The 22809-nt window shown below is 42.2% G+C and overlaps 1 protein-coding gene across 1 annotated transcript; it reads left to right on the top strand.

The window, feature by feature from the left end:
• The first annotated feature begins 2287 nt into the window (after nt 1-2287).
• loxl4 (lysyl oxidase-like 4) lies at nt 2288-16766 on the top strand. The gene is made up of 11 exons (XM_044045188.1): nt 2288-2323; nt 2678-2891; nt 2990-3167; nt 7823-7977; nt 8067-8234; nt 8583-8745; nt 8838-9081; nt 10119-10234; nt 10478-10614; nt 13876-13987; nt 14066-16766. The coding sequence occupies exons 2-11, from the start codon at nt 2688-2690 to the stop codon at nt 14134-14136; spliced, it is 1548 nt and encodes a 515-aa protein (XP_043901123.1). The 5' UTR covers nt 2288-2323; nt 2678-2687; the 3' UTR covers nt 14137-16766.
• The last annotated feature ends 6043 nt before the right edge of the window (nt 16767-22809 follow it).

The following is a 22809-nucleotide window of genomic DNA, read 5'->3' as shown; positions in this document are numbered from 1 at the left end:
CCCCGATGACATGTTACTGCAGAACCACATGTTAGAAACATTCAAGTTATTTTTTTAGTGTAAATCAAGAGCGTTGAAGAGTGTTAAATTCAGTCTACACAAGCAAATTACAGCAGTTCTCGTGACGTTGCTTTTTTTAGAGGCAGAAGTGTAATTTACCGTTATGAAATTGTTTTTGCCTCCTCGTGGAATGTGTGACATGGCTTTGAAGACTGTTGTTTAAACACTTGAGATTTCATTTACAGATGTTCATAATGTCAGAACTTCATTTTTCTCCCCAGAGGTGTGGTTTTTGATTCCGAAGAAACAACCTGAAATAGTATCTACAATTTGCAAAACTCCTTGATTTTACAATGAACGATTGTGAAAATAAATGGACGCGATTTTCAAAAAGTATTAAAGAGAGGTTTTCTTCCGCTGACTGCCTGTGCAGCATCAGGAATCAGAAAAGCTGTTACTTGATTTTGGAAAGTGTATGACTTCACATGACACACATGTCAATAACAATGCCTCTCTTGATTCCAAGAGAGTTTAGTTTGTTTTTAATGTTCCCTTGACGGGAAACATGTAGAGAGCTCGTGCCAGAAATACAAATATTGACCCGCCTCTCTCTCTTTCATACATGGAGTGTGTTTTAATGAGAATTTCTGCACTGAAGCCAAAACAGCCTGACAGCCATTTAGGAATCCCACACCTGTGATACCAAAGCTCTTGAGAAATGTGTCTGTGTTTTGAGGGAGCTGATGGTACGTGCACTGTGCAGTGGATTTCCTGGATGTCCTGGCACGGTCGGCTCTGTGTGTGTCTGCCAAGAGAACAGAGGGTTTTCTTCTTCATCATCGCTCTCTCTCTCTCCCTCGAGTCAGCCAGACTACTTATTGGTGCATAAACGTCTGTTTCTCTCAGAAGTACAGCACAGCGCGGCCTCGTGCCAGGGTTTTTGTTTGGATACTGTGTTTGGTCAAACCCTGTTTTCCCAGAAATGTTGTACATCGCTGATTTTGGATGTTATGATTTTTCTTTTTTCCGGAGGGGGGAATGTGAGTGGCTTTGAAGGTTAACAACATAGTTCAAAAAATATCTTGTGGGTTGTTTTTTTTTCTATTCCTTTTATAGCTTGTACATTCGGAAGTTTTGTAATATCCAGTCGGTTGGTCATTTTCAGTGTTGTCTGTCTGGCACGATTTCGCCAAAACTACAAAAGCGATTTCCATGAAATTTTCTGCAGAGTTGGGGCATGACCCAAGGAACCTACTACATTTTTACTGGGGCTTTTATTTTGACATTTGTGCTAATTTCTCAAGCAATAACACTAACTTAATTATGATTAAAAAAGCAACGATATGGACTGTATGGTTAGTACTCTTGCCATTGCAGCAGGAGGACCAGGTTTGAGACCGGTTGGAACAAGGGCCTTTCTGCATGAAGTTTGCATGTTCTCCCGTGTTTTCTGTCCAAAAACATGCAATATGGGGATTAGATTGGACACTCTAAATTGACTGTAGGTGTGAAGTGAATGGTTGAATGGTTGTTTGTCTCTATATGTGGCTCTGGGATGGACTGAATCAAACTGTCCAGGGCGTACGCCACCTATCGCCCTCTGTCCGCTGTGATTGGCACGCGATGGATGGATGTACTGTATGTACTACTATCTACTTTTGCTACAGATTCAGATTATAATGTAGATGTCTGACAGAGGTATGTGTTCTTGGCACACATTCTAGTTTATGTCATATAAAAGGTGAGTTATTGTGCCGGATGAAATTACCCAGCACATTCCTGTTTGCTCATTGCTTACGTGGGCGGGTACAGGAAGTACTGTCGCCGTATAGCTCGGGAGCATATGATACATTGACCACTTGCTCTATACATAAACACAGTAAATAGCCAACAGTCTGCATTCCAGATGGACATATGTGCAATGTGCTGAACCTATAAGGCAATTAAGAGAGACCAAAATCCACTGAGAGAACACAAGAATAGTGCATTCTTTTTTTAAAGGCCATACCAGTCTATCTACAAACCTAAATTCATTATAAAGCCACATGCACGGCTTATTCCGGCTTTACACGCAGACGTTAAATTTGGAGCTGTGTGATTCATTTTTGTGATAAAGTCGGGATCTGAGCTCAGCTGTGACTACTTTAAGTCGTCACCAAATATGCCAGTAAATGTGTTTACTCCCTACCCGTGTTTACATGTGAAACAAAGCACTTTTGGGTGATACCTTTTCAAATACGCACAATAAATGTGATCGAACTGACGTCCGCTTTTGTTCCTGCAGGAAAATATGGGACACGAAGGTTGCAGATCCCTCAACAAGGTAATGACAACATTTCTAAACCATGTTTGATGACTGTGTAACTGAAATACTGTCAGATGTCAGACTTCATTTAAAGACCTTGAATATATATATATATATATATGTATGTACACATGGATTTAAATTTGTGCCTATAAAATTAAAACTTCTTGAACGTCAAACGAAAACATGACTTTGAGAATAAAACTGATGGAAGGAGCAGAGCAGCTGTGTCCTTTTGTGATTTGTTGCATCCATAAAGTCAGAGAATGCAAATGAGAAGGCGGGCAATGCAGCCGGGAAGCTCTGCTGAACCATATCAGATGAGTGTTAAGCTCTTAAACACGTGTTTTTTCCTTTTCGTCTTCTGTTTAGATTGAGCATAATGGCAAAGAAGAAGGGATTCTGGGTAGAAAAAGTCCACTGTCTGGGCACTGAGAACACTCTGTCTGAGTGTCACGCTCAGCTGTCAATCCCCCGCAGTCCCACCCCTTGTAAGAATGGAAGACATGCAGTAGTCAAGTGCGTTGCAGGACCCCAGTTTGCTCGCATCTCCTCAGGAAGACCCCAGGCCCCTTATCCAGCTGTGGTATGATTCATAAACTCACGCACAACACAATGCAGCGTGTTCAGCAACGGCAACATGTATAATAAGCCATATGATATTCCCTTTGTCGCCCTGTACAGCCTGTGCGTCTGAAGGCCGGCCCCAGGCTGGGTGAGGGTCGTGTGGAGGTTCTCCGAGACGGAAAATGGGGCACCATTGTGGACCATATGTGGGACAGAACTGCAGCCAGTGTGGTGTGCAGAGAACTTGGCTTTGGCTCCGCCAAGGAGGCCTTGCAAGGAGCTTTCATGGGTCAAGGTGAGAGCCAGAGTGTATCTAGTTGTTTGTGAGTCTGCATTGGGATGTTTGAATGTGTTTACTGTGCGTCAGGGTATTCTAGAGGCAGGGCGACTTTTCCAGGCATTTGTCTCAACCAGACGCCACACCTGTCTGCCCTGACCGATCAGATAATGTATGTACGCGCGTGTTTATCTCTCCCTCTCTATCTGACTACGTATGTTTGTGTGCTTGTGAAGCTTTAAATGTGTTGATTACAGTATCTGCCACTGTGATTATGCGAGGGCTTCGCCAGAGCTACCAGCTGCACAAACATCCTGCACTTGCACACACACACGTACAGACTCACACACTAAGTGTAACACTATAAGCCATGGTGGTTTGGTATTTGGTAACTAAAGCCACAGACATAATCCTGTTGGCATCGAGCGAGCTTTTCATTCACCCACTTGTGAGTGCTTTGGTCTTTTTTTTCCTCCAATTTTAAAGTTCCAGCTTTGGTGACACACAGATTTCAGTCAGTGTCCAGCTGCGCTGCAGGAGTCCCACCCTTCAAAAGACGTTGGAATGGCTTCCCCGTGCCTCAGGCGAGAGTGTAGTTTGTAATCATGCTGATTGAGATGAAAAATGGGCGGACAGTCTGCGGATTTCGCTGCTCAGATGCATCAGATATTTTTGACTCTGTTTGATTCTTTACTAATTCCTGGTAAAGCACCTGGCTTCAAAGTATTTGTCGCCTGGTGTCAATCAGCACCTTTAGTGTTGTCACATGACTGTGTAGATTCTCATTCATCCTAATCAAAGTTCTCCTAAAGTTACCGATTCACTAGCAACTGGACTTGTGACCTTCAGAGAGTTTATGGTTCAGGTTCATCGCGGATCCAGCCGCCTGAGTCACATGTGCATGTATAATTGTCAGGAGTCGCCCAAAAGCTTTCAAATTTCCACCTAGACGACGGTTTCGCAAGATGTAACCACAAATTTACATTCGTGTCTCACATGATTATGTGTGTGACTGCACCATATGTGTATAATAAAATCACAATTATAACATTCAGATGTGGCTCTGCAGTTTGGGTTTGGTTTGACCAAATGACACATTTACCTTCCACGTTTCCTGTCTCACCCCTGGAAATGCAGGTTTCCACACACACACACACACACACCTGCATTATTGCTTAAAATACAACATGGCGATCATTTTAGATTGCATTAAGAGATGTGAAATGTAGTGAAAGCAGAACACCAGTAAAACATTATGTATCTGTTGCTGCTCTTTTAATTCATCACATCCCTGACGGCAGCAGAAAGTTTTGTTAACGTTTAGTTGATTTATCTTCAGTGCTACTTCCAGTCCAGCTTTTATTTCATAAACAGCGTTGCCAACCACGTGTGTGTGTATGCGTGTGTGTGTGTGTAGTACACAAACATACAATTTGACTTTGGCTTTTACTTTTCTACAACAAAGCTGAATGATAGAGTGCACCAGTTCAAGTCCATGATGTCGTGATTTCTGCCCGTTTCCTGATGTGAGATGAGGTATACAGTATGAGTGTGTAGTCATTGGTGTTTAACCCTACTATATTTGGTAACTTCCAAAACATCCAAAACCGTGTGTTACCGCAAAGTCTTTTAGAAACACATGGATTTCACTAAGCCAATCAGCAGAGATCTATGGTAATATCTCAAAAAATAATGATGGTAATTTGATGAAATCAAAATATGCAGGACAGGAGTCTCCAAGGACCAGGATTGGGAAACAATGTTCCAAAAGGTTCTAAAAATAATGTTTCTTTTCACTTTATATAAGAATATACAAGAAAAACACAAAGATATATATATAGATATATATCTATATATATATATATCTATATATAGATATATACATATATATTCACCACGGCCAGACAAGGAACCACCTTAACAAAAGGAAAAGAGTTATTTCCTATAAATAACACTCTAGGGTTGAAATGTTGCCCTGTAAAGGGTTAATGCAACTTTGACATGCTTTACGAAGCAAAACCTTTATGAAATGATGAGAATTGTTTACAATGTGAATTACGGTGTCCTCATTGTACTCATCAGTGCAGGGAGCATATGGATTAATTACCACGTCCTCGGATCAATGTCCCTCTCTATATCAGCTCGTTTGCACTTTGTGCGGCTGCACACATGTGAACCAAAATAGCAGGTGCACTTAGAAACGTCCACACATTGTGTGTGTGTGTGTGTGTGTGTGTGTGTGTGTCCAGGAACCCACCACTTTGTCATTTTTTGTTGTACTTTTTTTTAAAGATAAATATACTTTGTGCTCTTACTTTCTTTTCTCTCAGACACTCGTATGCCGTCGCAGGATGATTGGACTTCAAAGTCCGCCTCACAGCTTCTTGTCTATAGCACAAGTCTGTTGGACATTTTTCTGGGACGTATAATTTTCCATGTGCTCAAAGGCCACATAAACGCAGGCCTATATGTTGCTGGAAAAAAAGCCTAAATTAGACTCTTTGATGAAACCCTCACAGAGAAAAATTGTCCTGAAAGGCTGAATTGTTTAAAATGTAGTTTTGTGCAAATGTTTAATCAGCGCAAGCAGTAAATTCTATTTAAACGGCACCCATATTATGGGTTGTATTATAACGTGCTTCCTTGACATTATCACTTTGCGTTGCACTTGCTTCTGAAAGCATGTGAGACGAGGGAACAACTCAGGGATTGTCAGTCTAATCTTTCAGCCAGCAGTCTGTAGCGAAAGGACCCCACAGGAAAGCTTTGAATTATTTATGATGAACAAAGGTGATAAAGGTTGTGGTCGACTGGCCTTGTTGGCTGGAGATAGTCCGTGTGACAGAGCTTCCAATGTGGTCTCACTAATCTGATTGGTTGCAAATGTACACTGAGTCGGCCTTTAACTTAGAAAAAGAAAACATTGTGATGCTGGTTAGCTTCTTCCCAAAAAACCCACACAGGCAGACACGACTATTTACAGCCTGACATAATTTAGTAATTGGCTGAGAAACAGACTCATCTGACGACAGAACGTTTGTGTTCAAGTTAAAAAAAGGAGACAGCCGTTGGAAATAACAACACTGCACACACTATATTAATGTGTGTGTAATTTCAGGGAGGAAAAGAACAGGGTTTCCCTTGTAACCACTAACCAACTATTCGTCCTATTCTCAACAAGAATGTGACCGATGTTACCCTGTTTCCATATCCTAGATTGAATTTTCTAATCTGTCCAAATGATCAGTGGCATCTGCCAAATCAAATTATATGGCAATTAAGCTCAAACTATATCTTGTAAAGACTAAATTTAAGACACCACATTTAGATCACACACACTCACTATTGCACTACAGTGTGTGCTGTCATTATTACACCTTCTACGCTGAAGTTTAAGCATTGTTCATTTTTTGAAATTGATGAAAGGGAGAATCGGAAAAATATTCAAAGCTCTGTTCCAGCTCCATCTGCCAATGTTCTAACTCCCATCGTCATTACTTTTATCATCACCATCAGTGTGTTAAATTACAGGGTCAGTGTTTCTATTTCCTTACTTGACCAAGATTGTTATTTTACCGTGTAATTTTGCTTGGGAAGTACATAGACATATAGTGGTCTATACATACATCAGGGACTAAAATGCTCTGAATGACTGTGTGTGTGTTTGTGTGCATGTAAAGTGTGTGTGGCCAGCTTCTTGGAATTTATTTCAGGCTTTCGTGGATTTCCCAAACTAAGGTTTAAATACAACGTGTCACTGTTGATTTCGAGAATCCTGCAAGTGGGCCCTATGTTTGTCTTGATAACTCAAACACTGGGAGCTTGGATGTACTCTGTGGCCTTTAGCATGCACATAGAGACAGAAGTGGTTTAGATGTGTCATTTTCATACGTATGAACCCACACATGGTGACCAGTTTGGGAGCAGGCCTTCAATCTACCAAAACCAACAGAGAGACAGATTGGGTTTCGGCTGCAGTTTGGTCTTCACCCTTTCAGTCATCCTCCTCTTCACCCTGCTTTGTTGGCTTTTCTCGCTTTCCCCCGGTTTTTGTGGTTTTTGGTTGTTTATTTCAATACTATCCAATTTCTAACTTTGCAATTTGTGCCTTTTGTTTAAAGAAAACATTGCAGCCATGGTTTGTTCTGTTTTGTCATATACTGCCATCATAGTGGCAGCAGCTGTTTGCCTTCAGAACACTTTGGCTTTTTACACACCATCATTCATGTTGTTTAGAGATTATTTGGGTTTAAAGGACAAACAAGCACAAGTAAAAGAGATGTGTTCAACCAGGGTCGTGAACTCGACATAGTGTTGTTGTTGTCGTTGTTGTGTCAAAAGCAACAGAATGGTGGTAGTGAAGTGTGACAGATGCCAAAGTAGATGTTGCTGGAGCTGCTGCTTGTCGTGCAGGAGCATCTCGTCATGACAGGTTTTGTTGGATCGACGAATTGAACAAGAGAAATCTCATTGAAGGCAATACAGAGTCTCACTGTTCTCTGTGTGATAAGGTCTACTGATGTCACTACATCTATCGTGGAGGCCCCCAAATGGTGGAACCTAAATCCAAAAAATATTGCCTCTTAGTTATGACCATGTTTTTTCAATAGCTACAATGTCATATTTGTATCTACTAGTAGTACTTAAATCTAACACATCGGCTCCTTCTGCAGGCACAGGACCGATCCATATCAACAGTGTCCAGTGTATGGGGTCAGAACGCTCCATCCTGGACTGCTACTTCCAAGAAGTCCAACCATGGACGTTCAAACATACCCAGGATGCCTCAGTGCGCTGTAACATCCCCAAGACTGGCATGGAGAACACCGTAAGTAAACTGCAGCACGACACCTTAGTTACCAGGTGTCACTGATAACGAGTCACCCAATGCAAACCCCTGATTTAATGTATTTGTAGGTGCGGCTTGCTGGTGGAAGACTCCATTCAGAAGGCCGTGTGGAGGTTCTGTTGGAGGCTGGGGGTCGTAAGCGCTGGGGCTCTGTCTGCAGTGAGAACTGGGGCATCAACGAGGCCATGGTGGTGTGCAGACAGCTCGGCATGGGCTTCGCTGTCAGTGCTCATGAGGTAACAACACTCTCCGACCGAGGCAACATCCATAAATGAGAGCAGGGCAGCAAGTGTGTCACTTTAATGAGTAGGATGTCCCGAATAAGCCAACAATAAGGCACTCCCACTTAAAACCAATTTTGGTAATATTTAAAATATCTGACTATTAGTCAGAGGCATCAATCCTCCAAGATTTGTCAAACTCTAATCAGCAGTGCCTGAGTTATTGATGGAAGGACAGTCAAATCGATGTGTACAAATGGAGGCCAATCCATAGTCACAGCCCTTTTATTTACTTTGTTGGACTTGATGGAACTAGTCACTGACAGAAACCCTGACAATGACCCCACGTCCTTTCTTTGACAGGACACCTGGTACTGGGCCGGTGACCCGAATGCAGCCGATGTGATTCTCAGCGGGACACACTGTGTGGGCACAGAGCTTTCAATTCAGCAATGTCGTCGCAACAACCATGTCCACTGTCCCCGTGGAGGCGGAGCTAAGGCTGCTGGGGTCAGCTGTTCCGAGAGTAAGTTGAGCCATCTTCGTGTCACGCCCAAACTTCTCCCCTCTGGCTATGTTTGAGTCATAACACAACCTCTCACCTCTGACTTCCCTCAGCGGCACCTGACCTTGTCCTGGATGCCCAGCTGGTCCAGGAGACAGCCTATCTAGAGGACCGACCCCTCCACCTGCTGACCTGTGCCAACGAGGAGAACTGCCTGTCCTCGTCTGCCGCCAGGATGAACTGGCCCTATGGCCACCGACGCCTGCTGCGCTTCTCTTCTCGCATCATGAACCTGGGACGCTCTGATTTCAGACCAAAGGCTGGCAGAGAGAGCTGGACATGGCACCAGTGTCACAGGTATGTCATCACAGAAGAGTTTATGCAAGCTGTTTGCTGTTGGGACGCGCAGGCTGACCACCGTGAAACGAGCTGTTTAAATACGTGCTGTACGTGGGATGGTGCAGTTGCCCGTTATGGTTAATCTTTTGATAGAGGTGCAGTTTAGAGTGTCCGGGACACAGGTGAACTGTGAAATATTCCGACACTCCTGTTCTCAGCTCAAAATTGCTTACGCATGCATTAATGACATTGCTCTTTCCAGGTTGTGTAATTTCAGTTATATTTAATTTAATTGCGTTCAATTGCTACCAGGAAAGAAAACATGCCACAGTGTGACGTGCCAGGACTCGTACGATTTAAGAGAGAGGTCTGCACGGCACACGCCACACGCCACACGCGCTTTAAACATAAGAGCCTTTGTGTGTCACAGGGCCTGAGCAGCATTTTGTCTGTCACTTTTAAATGGACGACATGTTGTCCTCAAGTGTACCCTTGACACATTCCACTTAACCTCTCAGTTTATTCCACTGTAAGTTAGTTTGCTTGTCAGACTGTGTCTCTGTGACAAGAGCATTTGCAGTCACTTGAAGCCCACGGTCCGTGCCGTGTGAGATGTGTCTCAGTCAGTTACGCGTGACCTGGAACAGAGATGTCATCTTTTCAGATCCATTAGCTGCACGTGTGTGTGTGGAAATGACGGTTGAACCATTCCAGTGGCCATGGGTCAGGTGTAATACAAAGCACAGGGAAGCCCATGCACACTTAGGTCTGCCTCAGTGTGTTACAACAACACATCAGATCTATGAGCCTGTGTTTGAAAGACGTCCATTCACTCAGAATGAGCACACTGCTGCAACCGAGCTGTCGCTGAAACAAGCTTCTGAGAGAGGTGTTATGGTGACACCCATGCTCATGTTCAAGCAGTGAGGTCATTAGGCTACAAGCCATAGGGAGCCAGTGTTCAGCTTGTGTAAATGCACACACTGATACAGTAGAGGGACACACCAGCACACACGCACACTCTCTTACCCAGATTTCACCCTCTGTCATTCCAGGCACTACCACAGCATCGAGGTGTTCACGCATTACGACCTGCTGACTCTAAATGGCACAAGGGTTGCCGAGGGACACAAGGCCAGTTTCTGTCTGGAGGACACGTATTGCCCCGATGGTAATTTTCACCATTCATTAGTCCCAGTGAAACACTTGTTCCTATTAGCGACAGTAATTTAATACCAGTATTTTAATGGCAGCTAATTTCAATTTTTACTTTGTGGTTAATGTTCTGGATCGCTCATGTGAAAAAGCAGCATTGCATGTTGTCTAATGCATATCAGAAAGCTCTTAGAACAATAAGAGCCAAGCCTTAAATGAGCTTTGATGTTATTACTGATAATATTGCTGTGTGTGTTAGGAGTCCAAAAGCGGTTCTCTTGCTATAACATGGGTGACCAGGGCATTTCTGTGGGCTGCTGGGATACCTATCGCCACGACATCGACTGTCAGTGGGTTGATGTGACCGACGTACGGCCAGGAGACTACATCTTTCAGGTCAGAAGTCATTTCATGTTATCTACACATGACCTTTCACAGTTTGGGTCAATTATTTACTGTGGTTCACAAGAAAATCACAGGAAAATCAACCACAATCCGAAAAAAATACTAAAAATACTTCAAATGTGCAAATGATTTGCACAGAAAAAAATGCAGCCAGGTTGCAAAGGCCTTAATTCTTACGCACCATTAACTTTGTGTTTTAAGTAAAAGTTGGTTAGATGAGAGTGAGATGAGAGAATGTCATGCTCTTGTCTTATATGGCAAACATGAAGGTAGTGTGATGGGCGAGTTAACGTGGAATAGCACAAACTTCAATAAAGCTGATTTGGTAAAGAAACTTCAGTCAAACATGAAGTCAAATGCTCGATAAAAAACACATTATGTTATACTAACAAAGTAAAATATGCTAATGAATTAGCTTTTGATGCGCCACTTTATATTGTTAGCTTTGAACAGAGGCATGCTAGTTAGTTGCGTCCTGCTGTTTTCAGTATGTTTTGCTAAGCTAGCTTACTGGCTAAAGACAAATCCAGCGACTTTTCAACTTTGGATAAAACTGACAGTGAAATAAATCTTTTCCTTTGTAACTTTTTATGCAGGACAGCCATTAAATCGCAGGAACATCAGTATACTACTGGGTAGATCATTCATTGAAACCTTTGCGTAATAAAGCAGGCTTTTTCTGTATTTTGTGGCTATTGTCACAACAATTGTTTAACTATGATTTAAGAAATGAATATCACTTTGACAATGTTTCTCTGAGTAATTGTCTAATGTGGCTAACGCTGTCCTTGTCAGCAGAAACTACATGAGTCAGTAAGACTAACCAATGCCACTAGATGGTGGAAAACACAAATTGGTCACCGGATTTGTCTCTAGTTTATATTTAGCATACATCGTCTTTCTCTCTCAGCAGAAAACATCAAATAGCATGTTTCCCAAAGCTTTATTTAACTCCTCCTATGAGGTCATAGATATTGTTCATAAGCGAGAGGTTCACAGGCTGTCATGGTGGATGTCATTGTGGCTGGTTGAGGTTTCCATTTGTTCAAATGAAACATTCTGAGCTTCACCCGCACAGTCATCACCTCAGCCATTTCTCTGCGTCTGTCATTACCTTGACCTGGGTCAGTCAGTCGAGTCACTGTGGCGACTCGACTAAAACACATCAAGGACTCCATCTCCCATTATGTCCTATTTCCTGCTCCATAGTCACCATGGCATGCAGCAGCCCTCAGATCTTAGTACAGTAGCATGCTGCAAGTTACATCCCAGCTGTGGACGATTGCTCTTAATGCAACTTACTGTCTGAGAGTTCACACTTTTCTTTGTAATTACACTTGTCTGCTCTCGATGGAAGATGGATGGATTTATATAATTTACTCATAATAGATGTAACTCGCACATATATAAACACATGTGCTGGGCTCTGTATATTTTAGGCATGTTGAGCAGGTTGTAATTATAAAGTGGTACAGAATGTGGAGGCAGAAAGTGAATGACAGAGGTGCACAGAAATAGGACTAAAATAAGTTGACAGACGTACAGTATTGAAGGTGAAAGGGTCAGGTTCATTTGAGGAGAACGGCAATAACCCAATTTAGAAGAGGGGAAATGAAAAAGAGAAAAGCTAAAATGATGCCAGGATGGGGGTTAAATGTATATCTAGGCTACGGAATTGGAAAAATACAAACTGCTTTGTTAAAACTGTGTTATTTCACTTGTCTGGTAAAGTGCACATGATGTCTGACTCTTCTGAGCCTGGGCTTAAATTTACACATAGATTCTACAGGCCTTCCCTTGAACCACCCATTGCTAATGAAACATCAATTACCCAAATTAACTATTGCCTCCCTTTAGTCAAGCAGCACCTACTCTCCCCCTTCCATTAGGAACGGCTAATTTGCCACTGAGGAATTCCTCCTGCCCTGTTTTTATTTTTATTGCCACTTTCTTACTGAGTAACACATTCTGGCAGTGAACCAACCTCCTGCAAAGGCCTCATACACTCGGGTCCAACACTGTAATTAACCCTGATTTTAAAATTAAGAGACAGTTTTTGTGCATTCAGTTACTTTTTTGAATGGTTTCCTCTCTTTTTCGGTGTAGCTTGCGCTCTTTCTCCCTGTAGCTGTTTGTAACCTGTACTTAAAGTGGGTGTAGCAGTTTACAGAGCAGCTATTAGAGTAAATGTCGTCTCAGTATTATCACCAGACCAGATTAAGAGAACGGTTGTATCAGCAGTTATGGAGCTGCTCTTCAAATGATAGACTATTAGCACAGCAGCTATTAAAATAAGACAGATTTCAGACATATAAATATGCATAACTACACTATTACAATAGGCTTCTGTCCTCATTTTTGCGTACCTATATTAGTGTGAGGAGCAGGAGCTGGGAGCTAAATTGTGGAATAACCACATTCCATGAATCCGCCAGTTTAATGTGGGCGGAAGTTTCTTTGTTTTTCATACGTGTTATAAAATATTTAACAATGGGCTTTCCTCAAACAATCTGCCAGTGTGAGTCAGGCTTTGCATAACACATGGTGAATGTGTTTCAGACCACATGCTACTCACTTCGTAGACGTAGCTGTGGACTATCAAGTGAACATCTTTCCGATGAGAAAGCACAAATAGGAATACTGTATGGAAAAGTCATTCAAATCTTTATAGATGAGAAAGGGTTGACTGTAAAGACCGTACCAGCCATGAGTGCTGTTTAATAGCAGGCCCTCCAACTGTTTGAATCCAACTGGTCTTCATATAAAAAGGCTTAGTATGTATATTCATTGACTTGAAAATGTATCACAAATTTTAAGGAAATGCATATGTACGTGTGTTTCCAAGATAAACAGTAAACAACTTCATTCATTCATTCAGTAACACAGTACACGGTCATGTTCCGTTGCTGCTAACCATACTGTATTATTGTAGTAGCTGCTTCTTGTACTAAGTACTAAGTCAAGGAATGATGTGGTTTCCTCATCATTCCTCCTTTCATCCAACATCTTTCCAGTGCAGTGAAATGTGGAAGCTCTCAGTCACATCATCCCTCATTTGCCAAATCTTATTCCACTGCATTGCTTTTTGTTTTTTATGTACAAAATAATAAAAAAAAAAATGATAGAAACTCAGCCATTGTTCGTCTGTGAACCTCAAGATACAGGGTGATTGATGTTTTGTGTCACACTGAGGAAACACACGACTGAGAAACATGTGTGGTGATTCTGAAACAAGCTCGGTTTGGTTTGCAGGTGGAAGTCAACCCCTCGATGGACATGGCCGAGTCTGACTTCATGAACAATGTCATGAGATGTCGGTGCAAATACGATGGCCACCGAGTGTACATGTACGGATGTCACGCAGGTGAGGACAGTGTTCTTACTTCATATCACTACCTCCTCTCCTTTGTTGTTAATGTGTTTTTTATTTCTCCCCAATAAGGTGACGCTTACAGTGCAGAGACTGAAGACCTGTTTGAGCATCAGAGGCAAATCACCAACAACTTTGTGTAGTCCACGCCGGGGCTCAGTACGAAGGCTTTCCACTGGGGCCGAGAGACTACTCAGGGTGGGCTGAGGTCGATGGCCCTACGCCCTTGGGACATTAGCACCCTTAATAACAGAGAGCACACAAAATGGTGCCTGTTCATCTCCTCTGCAGATGTGGATAAAATATTCATACGAACATCTCATTACAGCAGCGACCAACGAAGAAACTCTACTCTCAACTCAACAGCCAATGAAAACAATAGTGGAACAGGCGCCTCATGGCTCAACACGGTTTTTGTTTTTGTTTTTTTGTTACTCTAGTTATGTAAGAACCTATAGGATATTGTTTCCAACTTTACTGATTTTTGTGAATGTGGACTACTAGTAACTTAAGTTAGTTATTCAAAAAAAAGTATACACGTGAAAGATCTAATGTTACTATTGATAATCTGTCACTAAGACGATGGGGATGTCGGGAATGCGAGAAGAAAATGTCGGGAACAAAATCTGAATTGTGAGTTTGTATAATGTCTTTTGCAAAAGGCTACGTTAGTGCACTTGCAGCAAAAATGCACTAATATTAGCTCTTTTGCCATTATTTTACCTAAACTCCTCAGTTATTGGATCGTGTGTAACTGTTAGCTTTTACATTACTTCAATATTGGTGCTTAGTGGACTTTTATTAACCTCGCAAACATTTCAGGTGAACAGTGTTGTCTGATGCATTTTGGGTAGTTCACTTTTACACTTAGTCGTTTTATTATTGCTTTGGTTTTAACAAAATCATCGTTTTGTAAAAGTGTAGTTGTGAATTCTTGCTAATCATCTGTAATAGATAGGTAAAGAGAGGTCAAATGATTTTTATGGAACAAAGCACTTTAACGTTGAAACATCAGTATTCCAGTTTTCGGTACCACAATTTAAAAAACAAACAACAATTGCTCCCAAATTGACTTTTAAGGGCGTTTATCAAATATAACTTTACATTGTTTTACATTTAAGAACGTGAAATATAAGGTTTGTGTGTAGTTTTCATATTCTACTATTGTACTATTTATGCTGTACCTTTTATTTATTCATGGAATTCACACTAACACAGCATGCTCAGTCATGAGTTTGTTAGTCAGCATTCAGTTAACAATACTGTACATTTTAACCAGGGAGAGAAAATGATTTCATACAGTAAAGCTAGCATATAGTATTGTTTTCCATGACACAGATTAATAATTTTCTGATTTATTTTTATTTGAGTTATTAAAACAACTGTAACTGTACAGTTTTCCTTTTGAAGCCTCTCGCATGGGAGGGGAAACCATGCTGACAAAACCACAGTATTGTGGGAGGCAGGCAGGCTGGGTTTTGAGAGCGTATAAAAAGCCTTTTAATTACATCTGTTTGAGTTAGACTTAAGGTTATGGTTAAGGTTAGGGCTATAGCAAGTGCTTCATGACGAGACACTATAGAATTGTTGCACGTGAAAGGGAGCGAGGATTTAAATCTGAACTAGTACAGCTAACTACGAGAGAGATTTGGTGAAAGAGACTGACGGGCAGAAAGAATGAGAACGTGAGATAGGAGGGGAACAAGGTTGGAAGGCAAGGACTTATGCAGACATGCAGGTTTTTTTTACTACCGGAGCTGCTTTTTTGTAGGCAGCCATATGACGACCACAAGCTGGCATTTTCAGCTCCCCAACGAGAACAACATGTTTGTCTGGGAGAAAAAATAAACTCTCAATTCACGCTTCAACACAGTAAACAGTGGCCGTATTTTATTTTACGAAACCATGGCCGTATCTTTCGACACTCTCTTTGCTGAATAAGTCACTTTTTAGCGCCACACCAAACCATGATGCAACTCCATTTTCTTTACAACATGGGACTTGGGTGTTAATCATGTTCTTTTTACACCATTAATGCGCATTTGATGTGTTTTGACGTATTGCCTCAGCAGTTAAACCTGTTACGATGATGTCCAATGGACAGTTTCCAGGACACACAATGGAAAGGACACGTCTCTCATAAAGACTTGTGTAGACTTAATTAACTTCTTTAACAGATTGGCCTTCACCAACGGGATTTTTGAGTTGTGGCCGTTTGTGGATCCGTCTGAAAGTCTAGAATGAGTATTTGCTGATACACTCTTTATGGGGGGAGGGATTATGTACAGTTCATATTACTATGGTCTATTCTGTGTTATTTAAATTTATATGACATTACATAACTTAAGTTGGTTCACAGTCACCACTCTCATTTTATTTACTGTATTTTTTTTACCCATGCTTTAGCACTGGGATATTGTTTTCCATGGCCAGTTACACGTTTATTTTGTCTTCAAAACACTGAGAGAGTGCGCCACATGGCGCCTATCAACATTTATATTCACAGAAAGCTGTGCTCTCAGGGACTTGGACCTCATCTCAAGAGTAAAAACATATTTCATAGGTTACTCTCAGCTGTGATGCATACATGATGACACCAAATCTTTCCTGTCTTCAGCACTTGGTGATAAACTCTGTTAAGTTTTCCTTGACGGAAGTTTGGACAATTGTGGACACACACTGGCTGAGTAAGAGGCAAATTTCAGTGGAAGAACAAATCATGATGCTTTCATTCATCATTACTGTGAATCAATAAAACTTCATCACATACTAAGCTGTCGTCTGCTTCCTGTCTCCTTCTCGCTGTTAATGCGAAATGCAAAATATTTGTTGTTGACAAAGTGGCTCAAATGGTGTGTTTTTGCTGCATCAAGTCCAGAGAAGAGACTGCTTCTCATGGAGTGTTTTCTCTCCATCTACATGTGTGTTATTTTGAGGGAAGATCTGATATGACTACATCGGTTATCCAAGCACTGTTGAGTTCAGAGTTTTTGAAGCTGTTAACAGACTAGTGAAGTGCCAGCTCTTTATTTTTAGAATGACCAGCTAAAATGACTTTCCCAAAAGACCTTTCATGCCGTTGGATTTTCTGTCATATTCGCTGTCATTTAATCCTTTACAAATACTGTACATCATGGGAACTGAGAAACTGCCTCAACAAAAATACACAAAGGTCCTCGGACAGGAACTAAAGACTGAATTCAAGCATATCAAATCTGGTAGAAATGGGTGGGGTAATCAACTGTCTGGGAAGGAAATTTACTCTTAAGAAAAATCTGATTTGATCACGGCTGACACATCCACCCAGAAAGAAAACAGCAAGGCTGTGAAGTGGTCACTGACGGGGGTGAAACAGCTGCTGGGCAAACAGGAAAGTGATACGTGGACGCAGAGCACCTGGGTTCACACAGTGTTCACAGACATTCAGCATCTATTCACGCTCGTTTAGCATCTAACTATAACCGCACATGCACATGTACACACAAAATGAACAGCTACAGTGGGCTGTACGGCTTATCTTGAATTATATTAGGTCTTAAAAAACGGTTTTTATTGTGCAGTAAGCTTTTGGTCACTGAAAGTGCAAGTTAGAGATAAGTCATGCTGTTCCATTTTTCCCCCCCCAAAGAAAGGCCTAACATTATCTCACCACACTGGCAGACATCAGATACTTGTGTCTAAATCTTTAAGCTTTAAGAGAAAACAATTTAGGTAAGTGAGAATTTGATTGCATAATCAGGAAGGCGGGGTTAACATGTGTGGACCTGCTTCCCAAGTGGAACCCAAACAAACTGATGAACTCTATCAAGACGAATCAGAATAAGGAAAAAAACATAATGTGAAGAAAAGTGGGAATTATGAGCAAAATCCATTCATAAACACTCACAGACCGCGCAGTCTCGTTTTTATCCTCGCAGACCCACTTCCTGTTTGCAGCACGTGTTTTTATTCAGGAGGCCCCATTGCCACCCCACCCTGACCTGATGGGGACCACAGACAGCTCCACAATGGAGAGTGTGTGCACTCTGTGAATGACAGACCTGTCCATACAAGCTCAAAGGACACCCTCCCACCCCACAAGCTCCACACACACACACACACATACAAACAACTAGACTGCACGGCAGGTTTTGCCGTCATCCCTTTTGGATGCAGTGTTCCATGGTTTAAACGGCAGACAAACATTTAAGCGTTTTTTTTTTATCAGTCCTCAGATTACGCGTGTCGCGTCTTTGATCGTAGGAACCATCGGGACGGTCATGTTTGGTGCTGCCTTCGCGATGACTCGCCTTTTTTGTCACGTTCAAAGCAAGCGGCAACCACCAGTGACGTCACCCATAAGAATCTGAACTCTTGTTTTGAAGCCTTGAGAGTCAGATTTGGCCAGAGCCAGGTTGAGACTGTGCAACCAGAAGTTCATAGATGTCGCCTTTACAACTAGAGTTAGTTAGTTAGTTAGCTGATACTGGTGTACACTCACACGTGTTGAGCTTTGTTATGTACTTCCTCTAAATGGGAACATGAAAGTGACAGCATGTGCTTTTGATGAAGATCTGAAACTAGCGACTGAGACCATTCACTTTTCAGTGGAATGTTTAGGTGAGCCTTCATCCAGGAGTTAATAGTTTTCTTAAATAGCACATTATTTGGATTTCGTGAATTATCTTCGGATGAATGTACGCCACATATGAGGGGACACCACTGTGATTGACAGCTCATATTGTCCAATAGGAGCCTGGTTGCAGGTGACGCCTCTGAACGTCTGGTAGCAGGAACGTCGATATGGAGGCAGCCAAATTACGAATCTCGAGGCTTCAAACTTGACTGCTGCTGTAAAATCCAAGAAGCTGACGCCAGTGCTCATTTGTGTTTTCTTCCACTTATAATTGATTGACTCACTTTCACTCTTTTTTCTACATGTGCAGAATGTAAATGCTTCCCAGCGTGCTCATGCATCATACGCAGATCACCTGACACAAAGGCCCTAACTCAACACCAGGGACTGTTAATATTTACAGATAAGGACATGCTTTCCTGAATATTGAATTCATTTGCATAATTGCCTTCTTCTTTTGTGGGGGAAAACACATTATGAGACACATTACTTTTCTTTGTCAGGCCCATTAAGAGAGTAAATAAATGGGAAGTGCGATATGATGACTTACAGGAGCAAAGACAACGCTTGCAAATAAGCAAGCGGTCCTCAGGTGCTTGTAGCATTTTATCTGCCTTACTATGTGCATTGTTACGGTCAGGATTGATCATCGTGTGTAAGTGAATGTGTCTTTTTTGTCTTTCACGTCTTTAACCCCCTCCCCACCCCGATCCTCTCTCCACTCTGAGATTTACAGCAAAACAGCCCTGTGTGAGAGAGTACACATGCTCTGCCCAGTCTCTGTACGGCACCCTGACAATTACTGCTATATATACCACTCCAAATGAGAGCCATGAACTGGCGTGATTATAGGGTGGAGCAGGAGCAACGAGGGAGGGTGGGGGGGCAATGAAAAAGTGAGGCGAGTTGAGCGAGAGAGAGAGAGAGAGAGAGAGAGAGAGAGAGAGAGAGAGAGAGAGAGGGAGAGAGGGAGAGAGAGGGAGGCTGCAGTCTGAGAAGAAGCACAACAGGCAGCACACAGAGATGGAAGTGGGTGCTTTAAATTGTATTGTCTGAAAACAGTGTGCACAAAAAGCTGAAGAGCATCCTTTTCAAAATAATGATGAGGGGGGAAGATGAGTTAGAATTAGAGGGATGAGAAACACGCAGGGATTGAGCAGCATCTTCTTAAAACTCCAAATAAAAAATGATGACCCCGAGCTGTCTTCATTCTTCCCTTCAATAAATTACACACTTCCACAGAGTTGGGAATCCCACAGTTCTGTATACAGAATAAGAAGGTACTATGCAATTTAGTAAAGAGGTGCTGCCCTCTTCTGGATGTTTGAAGAACCAAACTCAAGGCAATACTAATGAGAACTTGAGATTGAAAGAGGGAAAGTAATCAAAGATTTGTGATTTAAAGTGTATCACCTAAAAAGCCTCATAACCCCTCTCAAAAGCATTTTTGACCAGAGGAGAAAAAAACAAGAGTCTGCAGTGGGGATGAAAACAAAGATGGTGGCCAGGGCTTCAGCCCAGCTAAACGAACGCTCTACATCTCTACATCTCTCTCATACATGTATAATATGTTTATGGTACGTTATTGTAGATGTTTTCTTTTCATGTCCTAATTTGCAGCTGCTTGTTTCCACATCTCAGAAACGTCAACAACCAAGCTCTACAATGTTTTGAATTGACCCAAAGTGTTTAAAAGTAACTGTTTGACATACTTGACATATATTTCCCCTTTAAATCCCTGTGGTTCGACCGTCCACAGTTGGAATGATAAAGTGAAATAACAAAGCAAGTACACAAAGATCTCCGAGAGCCTGACAAGATAATAGACATAAAGGAAAAGTATAACGTGACACATAAATCCTGGATTAGGTGAAGAAGCGCTCTCAGGCTATAAACGCCCTGTCTCCATATTGTTCTTCTCAACCCATCTCTCACTTTCTCTGGGACCGTCCAGCACTGAGCTGATCGTTTCAGCCGAGCGACAGTCGCCTGCTGTCAGTCACAGACTGTGCCGTCACCTCAGCGCCGCTGTCAAACTGAGGCATCTGAGGAACGATTGATATCACAGGAACTGATGTCACAGCACAAATGCCCACGTATGATGTATTGAACTGCTGCGCGTAAGAGATGCAGGTTGTTGCGTGTAGCTCGGGCCCCAGCGATGAGCCGTACACCTTATGGGGTCATGAGACTGTGATAAAAGTGGTGAGCTGGGAAGTGTTGAGCGGCGCAATGACTGCTCTTTTAATCCCCATCTCTCACATGAGCGGAAAGCATCGCTGTGGGGGGAAAAGCAGCAGGATCACATTAACTATGGACCAGTTTTTATTCGTACAGAAACCCACGCTCCACCTCACTTCAGCGGCTTGCATAATTGGAAGCATCTTGGCATGAAGATAGAGTCAAGGTGGCATATCAATGGGCGCATACTCCAAGGGCATGCAGATAAGAAATGGCTGCTTCTATTAACAGGCCGTGTCCATGATAGGGTCACTGGCCCTCCCTTAAAAAGGCAGTGGGTTGGGCGGTGCGTCACATACAAATAGCTTTAGTTGAGCAGTAGTGTGAAACCTTGTGGTTCAATTCACTCCCAGTGGTGCTCACCCATAACACCAACAAGAAACACTTTTGTTACCGAGCCTTGTCTCATTAAGTATGCATGTGGAGCGGCACGAGATCCCTGCAGCTCAGGGTAAAGAAAAGGTGACGAGTTTTTCATGGTGACTAAATGCAACATGACTGAAGGTCTGCAACTTTGAAGAAGAGCAATGAGACTTTTTTAAATTGCCAAACCAAGTGCGGCGAGACTTTGGTATGTGCAATTCTACCAAGGCTGTTGAAATAAAGTTGTTGGTTTTTTTTTCAATAACACAACATTGAAGTCGTCATTTAGAGTCTGATGCACTGCACTGCACAGACTCAACAACACGGTTAGATGGAGCACAGCTGAGCCCCACGTCCTTCCTATTCATGCAAAATGCTGCCATTTCAATGCATTTCAAACTCCATGGACACAACCGGGATTATTATTATTAATGTTTCCAAACTTCAAATAATAGCCATTAACTGTAATGAGTGCAGTTTTCACCACAGGGACTCTCAACAGGGGATCACAAACCCGTCCTGTAAATCAAGACCTGGATGAATGTTCTATTCCTGAAAAAGAACTTATTGTGCTAAAGTGACAGGAGTGGCACACGGCGTGGTCTCCCGCTGCTTCATGGTTCACAATGTTGTGCATTCAGACGGTCCTCTGCATACCAAGTGGTTATTTCAGTTTTGGTAACCTTTCTTGAACCAGGCAGGTCATTCACATCTGACCTCTGGCATCAACAAGGCATTCTTGCCCAGAGAACTGCTGCTCACTGGGTATTTTCTCTTTTTCCTGACCATTCCCTGTAAACCCTTGAGGTGACTGTGCCTCCAAATCCCAGTAGATCAGCAGTTTCTGAAATACTCCGACCAGCACATGTGGCACAAACAACTACGTCACATTAAAAGTCCCTTAAATGACTTTTCTTCCAAACTCAGATACTCAGTTTGAAATTCAGCAGTGTATCAATGTCTAAACACAATGGATTTGCAATAGATAATTGCCCTAAAATGATGTTGATGAAGTGTACCTAATAAAGTGGCATTAAAACATATGTAAGGGTCTCTAGAGTAAGCTTTTATGTTTCATCCTGTATTCCGTATAGTTTTGAGTCACATTACTGTAGTTAGTTCTAAAAAATAAACACCTGCGGACTCGAGCTGTCTGAGGTAAGCAACCATCGCCCCGACGACTTCCTGTCCTGCAACAGTATCGACCCGGCTCTGTCTGTGAGAGGAAGAGGAAGCAGAGGGGGAAGAAGAAGGGCTGGGCTTTTTCCCGCCTCCGCACGAATAAAACTGTGTGCCAAGCTGCATTAGCCCTGAATCCTTATCGCCTTTCTGACTTGAGACATTTTATGAGTAGGAGCTGTCGGCGCCCTGAGGCTCCAACAACAAGTAGAGCCATGCTTTATGCACTGCTGCATCACCGACACCACTGCTTACTAGACGCCGTTATCATTTAACTGCATGTACACTACGAAAAGGTCACAGTATGGACTTCAATTTAACACATCTCATTAAATACACACACACACATATATATATATATATACTTTCTTTATGTGTGCCTGACCTGGGAGCAGTTAAAACGGAGTAAAGTTGCGGT

The sequence above is a fragment of the Solea senegalensis genome, linkage group LG15 (genome assembly GCF_019176455.1).
Source record: "Solea senegalensis isolate Sse05_10M linkage group LG15, IFAPA_SoseM_1, whole genome shotgun sequence".
NCBI lineage: Eukaryota > Metazoa > Chordata > Actinopteri > Pleuronectiformes > Soleidae > Solea > Solea senegalensis.
The sequence above is the reverse complement of the archived record's forward strand: the minus strand, read 5'-3'. Positions and strand labels throughout refer to the sequence as shown.

Coding starts and splice junctions, on each gene's coding strand:
- loxl4 (XM_044045188.1), top strand. CDS start 2,688: ATGGCAAAGAAGAAGGGATTCTGGGTAGAAAAAGTCCACTGTCTGGGC. Junction 7,978..8,066: donor AGACTGGCATGGAGAACACC/GTAAGTAAACTG, acceptor ATGTATTTGTAG/GTGCGGCTTGCTGGTGGAAG. Junction 8,235..8,582: donor TCGCTGTCAGTGCTCATGAG/GTAACAACACTC, acceptor TTTCTTTGACAG/GACACCTGGTACTGGGCCGG.